The sequence below is a fragment of the Vanderwaltozyma polyspora genome, genomic scaffold, assembly GCF_000150035.1.
Source record: "Vanderwaltozyma polyspora DSM 70294 KpolScaffold1063 genomic scaffold, whole genome shotgun sequence".
Classification (NCBI taxonomy): Eukaryota; Fungi; Ascomycota; class Saccharomycetes; order Saccharomycetales; family Saccharomycetaceae; genus Vanderwaltozyma; species Vanderwaltozyma polyspora.
Genome location: NW_001834610.1, coordinates 21,525 through 30,600, shown reverse-complemented (window position 1 = coordinate 30,600; position 9,076 = coordinate 21,525). Strand labels below are relative to the sequence as shown.

At 33.3% G+C, this 9,076-nt stretch overlaps 4 protein-coding genes and 1 further gene across 4 annotated transcripts in view, besides 2 other annotated features; 3 read left to right on the top strand and 2 right to left on the bottom strand.

The window, feature by feature from the left end:
* The window catches only part of HIS6, a gene marked incomplete at both ends in the record, with an annotated part of 619 nt that extends 313 nt beyond the window's left edge, over positions 1-306 (top strand). Inside the window, one exon of the mRNA XM_001643209.1 lies at positions 1-306. Coding sequence (XP_001643259.1) covers positions 1-306 — 306 coding nt within the window.
* A 251-nt stretch (positions 307-557) lies between these two features.
* Positions 558-812: a sequence feature (similar to hypothetical protein; correction of possible frameshift sequencing error~similar to Saccharomyces cerevisiae RPB3 (YIL021W)).
* Positions 558-1,509, bottom strand: Kpol_1063p11 (the record flags this gene model as incomplete).
* Positions 814-1,509: a sequence feature (similar to hypothetical protein; correction of possible frameshift sequencing error~similar to Saccharomyces cerevisiae RPB3 (YIL021W)).
* A 647-nt stretch (positions 1,510-2,156) lies between these two features.
* Positions 2,157-2,525, top strand: Kpol_1063p10 (uncharacterized protein; the record flags this gene model as incomplete). Its single annotated transcript, XM_001643208.1, has 1 exon — positions 2,157-2,525. One exon carries the CDS (start codon positions 2,157-2,159, stop codon positions 2,523-2,525), a length of 369 nt encoding a protein of 122 aa, XP_001643258.1.
* A 285-nt stretch (positions 2,526-2,810) lies between these two features.
* TIM44 (protein translocase subunit TIM44) lies at positions 2,811-4,064 on the bottom strand (the record flags this gene model as incomplete). The annotated part of the gene is made up of 1 exon (XM_001643207.1): positions 2,811-4,064. One exon carries the CDS (start codon positions 4,062-4,064, stop codon positions 2,811-2,813), a length of 1,254 nt encoding a protein of 417 aa, XP_001643257.1.
* A 1,451-nt stretch (positions 4,065-5,515) lies between these two features.
* Positions 5,516-8,884, top strand: ULP2 (SUMO protease ULP2; the record flags this gene model as incomplete). The annotated part of the gene is made up of 1 exon (XM_001643206.1): positions 5,516-8,884. One exon carries the CDS (start codon positions 5,516-5,518, stop codon positions 8,882-8,884), a length of 3,369 nt encoding a protein of 1,122 aa, XP_001643256.1.
* Between the last annotated feature and the right edge of the window lie 192 nt (positions 8,885-9,076).

The window sequence follows — 9,076 nt, the reverse complement described above, 5'->3', positions numbered from 1 at the left end:
GAAGAAACCTTTAAAGAATTAAGTTTATATACTGACGAATTCTTGATACATGCTGCTGATGTTGAAGGCTTATGTAGAGGTATCGATGAAACTCTAGTGAAAAAATTATATGAATGGACTAGAAATATAGATAAACATATTAAAATAGTTTATGCTGGAGGTGCAAAATCTGTTCAAGATCTTGAATTGGTGGATAAGCTAAGTTCAGGGAAAGTGGATTTAACGTATGGCAGCTCTCTAGATATATTTGGGGGAGAATTAGTGAAATTCGAAGACTGTTGCCAATGGAATAAGTCTCAAAATTGAGTTGCATTTTTTTTGTACGTATTCTATTTCATTTGTAGTACAATTGGGTATTTAAATTTAGATTCCATCCTATGATATGTAGGATTAAGAAAAGACAAATTAATAGACTAAAGTATGCGTGATATTAATTCTTTTTTTTTTTTGGTTTTTAAAACCTATATATATATATTACATGTTCCTATTACTGGGTCGAATTTAACTTGTATAATTCACTAAAATGACTATCTATTATTAACATAACTTTCCATTGTTTACCAAGCATCATCATAAACACCATTTCCACCCATTTCACCACCATTATTAGAATATGGATCGTTACCGGTACCACCCATGTTGATATCACCGTTACCTTCCATACCACCAGCACCTATATTGGTATTACCGGCATATTTAACTTTATCTTGATCCATTTGTGTCAATGCTAGTAATATAGATGCGACTTTTTTCTGTAAAGTATCAATACCTCTTAGGACTACTTGATCTGAACTTATGGTTCCTACGGTTTCAACATTCATATAAAAATGCATCAGCTTGAGCTTTATAGTCGAACACTTCACCTTCGTGTGGAGGGTCTTCATATTCACAATTTTTAGATTGCGGCCATTCCTTTGCAGGATCTTGTTCAAACCAGAAATCGGTATGCTTTAATTTATTCCAAGGATCATATTCGAATTCGATGGCAGCTGCAGGACCCCACTTAGCATGCTCTTTAGAAATACCCTTTTTGGCAATACAAGTCAATTTCAATTCTTGACCCTTTCTTAATTTACAAATAAGAACACCATTTCCTTCCTTATCCTGAATGATTGGATGTCCGATATTTCTACCCATTAAATTTGAGACTATATCTAAATCCTTTGAATAAACATTTGTAGTACTTTCACTTTCACCAACTGCCTGTAGAGTTAAAACAACAGAACATTTATCACAATGGTCTTCACAGAAACAATCACGACAATACTCCAGTTGCTCGATATCTGTACTTTGTAATGGAACTAAACCTAACCTATGAGCAATGAATTCATCTGCTAAAACAGTAGTATTTGTAATAACTTCCACCGAATCAATAGCCAATGTTGGAATCTCAGCAATCATAACTCTACGAAGAGAATTAGCCAACGCCATATCGACATGGGAAAGGATAAAGTCTACATTATCCTTAGTAGCTTCTCTAATCTTAACTTGTGGACCTTCTTCACTCATTTCTTCAATCTAACTATAGTTTTAATTCTATATTTTTCTATTATCTCTTAATCCCCACACAACTCTTCGTTCTTTCTCCTTCTTTCAATGGAAAGTAAAGTTTTCAAATGCAAAACACTCCACACACAACGCAGAGCTATAAATCTACCACTAATAGAGTCCTCAATCCCCGTAAGATAGATCCTTTAACCATCATTACTTATAATCAAACTAAAAGTTTTTAATAGTTCATTGAACTGTTTAAAAGTTTGGGTTTTTCTTATTTTTCGACAAAGAAAAAATATTGAAATGCATGTTCGTGTCTAATGATGGATGTATATTTTATATCATGTGGTATTCACGTGATTGTGTATTCGAATTGTAAAAAGCATCGCCATTTCGAAAGCTTTTAAGAAAGAAGGCATCTAAGATCCTAAACGACCTGACTCATTAGATGGAAATATGATGATCAATTAGTTTCTAAAGGTCAAGATTAATCTACTTTGTATATCAAGAGTAACTGAATTGTTTTCAATAAAAGCATCTAGTTCGATTCAGCAAATTTTGGCCTGTTTTATATACCTTATCGATTATTTTGAAGTTCCTTCTTATACACCAAGTTTATTACCATTGGATCTACGTTTAGATAAGTATTACTGATTTCGATAATGGAAGTTGCACCTGGTCCCACTAATTTCCCTGTTCCTGATGTCAGGTTTGAAGAAACCTTCAATAGAGCCATAAATAAGGAAGCTGAGAAACAAAGAGAATATAGCTTAAAGAAAAAAGGTTTAACTACAGATGAGATTTCGAAGATTAAGGAAAATGAAGCCCCTGAGGTTACTACTTATATCGTTTGGAAAGTAATTGTTAGAGACATGCTAATAATGCCATTTATTCAAGGTATTATGTTTTCAGGCTTGTTGATCATATTAAAACCTTGGTTAAGAAGTGTTGTTGGCAACGGTAGAAGATTTGGTACATTCATATATAATACCGTCTTAGGAAAGAATCTAACAAAGACTAAAAAGCAATGAAACCTAAAACTAAATAATGAATAGAAATTAAAATATACAAACTCTCTCTCTCTCTCTCTTTCTCTCTCTCTCTCTTTCTCTCTCTCTCTCTCTTAAAGGGCATATTATAAGTGAGCGCGACGGAATCAATTTGCATTTCTTAGTGAATAGATATATATACATTTTTACAGTAATCATCAAATTATTTTGAATTAATTATATTTAACGTTAGTATTTATATCATTATGTACAAGAATAAAGTAATTCTAAAGAAATACATGTGATGTTATTCTATCTATACCCGGATCAAGTAAACTGTCTAGAACCACCACGAACAAATTCTAATATTTTCCAACCTTCAGTTTCATCATCGTCAATTTGTTCAGGATCTCTTGTAAAAACCATTGCATAAGAACTCATTAATATGTTTGACTCATCACCTGCTGCAATTTCCCCTGTTTTAACTTTACGGTATAAATGGATTTCTTGCGCTCTGCAACCTACAACTAAAACTGGTATATCTTGTGGGGCTAATAATTTTGCACTGACGATTTCTACACCCCTGATGTCTAATATACGTCCATCTGGGAATAACTGTTGTTTTCTGAATTCCTTTTGTTGAGCAGCATAAACATTGTATGGAGCTTCGCTGAACCATTTCTTCAAAACAGCTTCATCACCTTTAACATAAGCTTCTAGAACTTCAGGAATGATATATTCTCTTAGATGTTTTGTGAAAGAATCATTTGAAAAAGTTGGATCCATTAACTTAAATTGACTCAATACACGGGAAGATTCAGTTTCTGCAAAGAAACCTCCAATTTTACCAGATACTTTTCTTAAAAATACAATCAATGGGTTTTCATTTTCATCCCATAGCTTTACTTTCACACCATGTATAGTACGGCCTGCTGTAGTGTTTTCTTTAAAATCTTCCATTTTTTTCCCAAGTGATTCTTTGGCTTCAATATTTGTAGCAACGATGGAGGTACCTGCTTCGTCATTACTTTTAACCGCTCTAACTCTTTTACCTGAAACCAAATCAGATTCACGCTTCAATCTTCTTTGTTCCTTGCCGATGAAACCACCATAACGAGAACTATCACCATCATCGATGACATCTGAAACATCTTTGTAAACTTGAGTTTTTCTTACAGGTTCAAAACTTTCATCGATCTTTCTAGCAGTGGCACTAGCTGCTTTTCTAGTACTTTTACCAATTTCAGAATCCCAAGCTTTAGAAGCTATATCTTCTACAGTTTCACCAGTTTTTTGTAACGTTTTACCAACAATTGTAGAACCCTTCTGAGCCTTCAGGTAAGCCTCTCTTGCCTTCTTATAGGCTTCGGATTCACCTAATCTACCAGAAGCATCTTGTAAGGCTTTAATATTATCCTGTAGGTCTTTTGATTTCTCCCATTCCTTCTTGAAAGTATCACGAAAGATTTGTATAGGAGTTCTTGGACCCTGTAAGACTCTCGAACTAGTAGAAAATAAATGAATACTACCGGAACACAGAAGCTTTGGGGTATTTCTCTTTAACACAACACTCCTCTGCATTATTGTGAATGTTATATCTATATCAAACTAAACTCTGGTAAAGTTCAAATGGAATCTAGCCACTATCAATAAATCAAAAATAATAAATAAAAAATAAAAATAACTGTGATATATTTTAATACAATTTCTATATTTTACAAAATGCCAACAAAATTGTATCGTATGCTCATATACCAACAACAGAAACAGAAACAGAAAAGAAGATATAGGTTAAAGTGTGTATAGTATAAGTAAACCAACCCAAAATTTTTCTTTCCTTCCTTAATTCACAAAATATCTAAATGACCGACTATTAACAAGTAATTTTGATCAGGAAAAAGATGAAAATAAAATGTGTAATAGAATAGATATCGACCACAACCACTCTAGTTCTTGTAGATTCACCGTTAGACCTCTCGAATGAATCTATAAGGTCCCTTATAGAACTGATAAGTCTAGTCAATTAAATCGAAATCTTTTCTTAAAATCAAAATTTTTCAGCCTAATTTTTTTTTTTCACGGTGGAAACTTTTTCCATAAAAAAACGTTAATGCAGTGGGGGAGAGGGGAGAGGAGAGGGGAGGGGGAGACACCAGACTGTTTGTTAAATTGGTGATGGATGGACTGGTCAGATATTTAAAGACCTGGCAATGTATCTTGTGATGATTGCAAGGGTATTTATATCTTTTTTTGTATCGGCTGTGTTTCTTTCAAAAGAGTTGAGTGTCTTCTGATGAGATAGAATGGTGAAGAATTGATGTGTAAATGACGTGTGTGATGATATATAGATACTTGTCACTTAACTGTGTATGCAGCACTGTCGGATGTACAGTTGAGAACGTATAAGCCAGGCAATGAGACAAGTGTACGTGTGTGGAAGAACAAGTGGTTCTTATTATCTTGATTAGTGTGTGTTTCTAGGTGTGTCGCATCTAGTTTGTGACACAAGGTGTCTTTTTCGGAGTTTCAGTTACCCGGTCCATGCACGAGTTGGGTATCTCGGGAAAATTGAAATTTTTTGAAGGTGTCGTATGTCACGTGATTTTGGATATTTCAATTCTTATCTTTTTTTTTTATCTCTGATCCCACACACACAGCTCAGCTCAAAAAATTGAACCTTCAAGAATTGTTAATAGGCACTGTAAGGAACCTAAACCTTTAAATCTTAAATGGCAACTGAAAACTTAGGAGTTAAGGTACCTAATTGTTGCTGTGGTTTTTGATTCCTTTGTAACTTCTTTCTGGTTGAGTTCAAGGAAAGTCTGAGCCAGTGATACTTTCCATGAGGTGAACGAACGTAAGTGGGAGAAGGGCTAACTTACAGAAAGCATTTATAGACAGTAAAATTCTGCATAACTTCATAGCATAAAGTAGTCATATATTGGAATTTTACAATTAATTGATATCTTTATATTACTAAAATTAGTATTATAGATATTTATTTGCATATATTTACCTACATACCCCAGTAAATGGCGAGGAAACGACAAAGAATAGATGGCATGAAACCTAGAGATACCTTAAGTAGTTCAGACCATGGTAGTCGTATTTCAAATTTCAACAATTTTGATTACGCAAGTAATTTAAACAGTACAAATACTCATTTACCTAAACGACATAGAATGTATTATCATCATGGGTTAATGTCCAGTAAAGACTTCGTGCCTTCTCAAAGACTGTCTAAGCGAACGAATGATTCAAATGAGAACCTGGAAGGTAAACTACGACAGGAAATTCAAAATGTTGTGGTGAATGTAAGAGATGAAGAATACAAGGGAAATGAAGGGTTGAACAAGGATTACAATACCCGTGATAATAGTAATAGCAGTAGCAGTAGCAATAGCAATAAAGATAATGACGACAACGACAACGACAATGACCGTGATGAAGACGACGATTTCGAAGCATTAAGGAATTCTTCTCCTTTATCGAAAATTAAAAGTCAAAATTTTCTATCAATTACAACTAATACCAATAACAATAGCACTTCCACAATAAATGATCTTCCTTTAGATTTAGGGAAACATCTTAGCATTAAAAATAAAAACTTAAAGAGTTCAGGTACCATTTACTATATCGATTCTTCTCAAACTTCATATAAAAATACGAATTACAAGATAAACATCAACATTAAGGAAAACGCAGTGAAACTTACAATTATTCCTCAAAATTCACAAGACTCGACTGCAATTAATATAGAAAGAGATTGTGAAAAACTAATATTTGATAATGATTTTACAACATTGGGTATCAAGCTTAATAATTATAGAGAAATCAAATCATTTGATAAAAAAAGAAATGAACGGAAATTTATAAAGACAAGATTCATAATTTGGAGCACTACTATTGCATCTAGCCATCAATTGAGATTGTTTTGCGATACCTGTGAAAAAAAATTTAGTACATCATTAAAAATAATATACTCATCATCGTTATATGTAAATGATCAGGATATATTCAGAAAATTTGAGAAAGCAGCAGGGGTTGATTTAAAAAGAAAATCAGAAACTGAACAATCTGACCGTGAAACGTCCGAAGAATTAAAAGCTCAAAAACCAAGAGTAAGAGAAGAAAATAATCATAAATATTCTTTCATAAAGCCATCAGGACAGAGTTCAAAAAAATTCTATATCTCAAATAAAGATCCAGATGCTGAAAATGCACTTTCAAATATTTCTAATGGGATACCAGCACAGAGTTTCTATTCTACTCGGACTGAAGATACTAAACCGCTTAGTTCTTTCAAATTTTCAAATTTAAGAAACTCCAATGTGGCAGAAACTAATACTAATAATGATAGAACAGGAAATTCTAAAGTATCTTCGGTAAAGGAAGCTCGTGTCTATGAAATTCCTGAAGATTTCTCACCAAAGTTAAATTACAAGTTTGAAGACGGCTCTGTTCACACAATCACTAATCAAGATTTTAGATCATTATACAATCACGAGTGGATAAACGATTCCATCTTAAATTTTTTCATTAAATATTATGTTGAAAAGTCTGTTTCAGATGGAGTCGTTTCGAAAAATGATGTTGCCATCCTATCATCCTTTTTCTTTTCAAAATTGATCAGTACTGAAGAGAATCAATATCACAATGTAAAAAAATGGGTAAGCAATTCAGACCTCTTTTTAAAGAGATATATTGTAATTCCCATAAATACCAATTATCATTGGATTGCATGTATTATTAGCGGATTTGACGAGCTTTACTATGACTTAAACGTTAAACGGCTAACCACGGCTGGCAATAAAGAGGTGATTAGAGAGCATGGAAAGGAAAAATTAAGACCATCTTATCTATCTGACTCCCCTAAAATCAATATATATTTATTTGATTCGTTAAGCAAAAGCCGGGGTAGCGATTTAAAGCCATTAGTTCGTTTTATTATTGAATACGCATTTGATAAATGTAAATTGAATATTAAACCAGAATATGTGAAGATCAGAAATTGTTTGGTACCAGAGCAGCCTAATATGAGTGACTGTGGTGTTCATGTCATTTTAAATATAAAGAAGTTTTTTGAAAATCCAATAGAGACGGCTACTATATGGAAGCATACTAGCAGAATAGGTTGTGCTGGGGATGTATTAGCAAATACCTATTTTGAGAAACAGCTGAGAGGCCAGTCAAGAAAAAATTTAAGAGATGTCCTATTTGAATTACAAAAGAAGCAATTGGAGCAGCAAGAAGAAAGCGAGACGAAACTTTCCAATGACGAACAAGATGAGAGTAATGAAGACATAGTTTTAATTGAGAAATCTGGTTTAGATGAAATAACTCAGAAACAAGACAATCCTGATGAAGCTTCAAAGAATTTATGTTCTGAACCACCTAGTCCTAAGTTAGATAATATGAAAATGAAAATATCAAACACTTCCGTAGAACTGAAGAATAGTGAATATGATCAAAAATCCGAAAATGATGATGAAAGTAACAAAGACCTCCATACGTCAACCAACTTATCTGTCGACTCGAAATTTATTAAAAGTTTACAGGACAAGTTAAATCCTTCTGAAGAAGATAACCATGCCACAAATTTTCAACATATGGAAAGATCCAAACATCGTATCAATGAATTGCAGAGTTCTCCAAAACGGTCAAGCGATCAAACTATACCAGGTTCGCCTGATCTGAATATATTCAAAACTGGTAAAAAATCTAAATATTTCTCCTCTACTCCATCTAAAAGATCTGTTATTTCACAGAATTTATCAAATATTTCGTTATCCGATGAATCTATGACAAGTGACTCTTCAGAGGATCACTCTATGACATCGAAAATTAAACAGCAAATCGGATTATCTGATGATAAAGATAATGAAAGTGACGATGAAAGATCAGACTTAAATACACCAAGTGTAAGTCCTTCTCCTGATATTGTTACCTCAGGAAATGTTATATTTACAAAACTTCCTCGAAGTGCAAACAGTGACAACTTACATAAAGTCAGAATATCCCCTAATATCTACGAAAGGTCAAGTAGGCCCGCAATTAATTCAGAAATGGATAGTGATGTGAATTTGTTGGCCCATCGAAACATTTTTCCCAACGAACTTGGGGGTGAATCTGAGAAATTAAGAAGAGAAATCGACCTTGCATTGGGAAACGAACCAGAATCTAAGATAGTTGCAGATATCCAAGTTATAGAAAGGGAAGATTCCCAGCTAGAATTAGCAAACAGTTTTCAACGATTACCAAACTATGATAAAGAAAGAAACACAGAGATGAATATCTCACGAACTGTAGAACAAGGCTCTTCAGCTGATAGTTCCGTTGAGGAGGTTGAATTTTCTTCGGATGCGAATGTGAAAGATCATATTCACATATTAGATGATTAGTGCATTTTCTATTCTAATTAATCAGATGCATTTGCCGTAATATCTCACTTTATTGACAATTGAATACAACACGAGATTCATGAACTCGAGTAATAATATTGACAATGGAGTTCCTTGCATCTATCTATCTTTATTACAATTTGATGAGAATACACTTTAGTACATTTTGCATTATATATAAAATTTTATCAT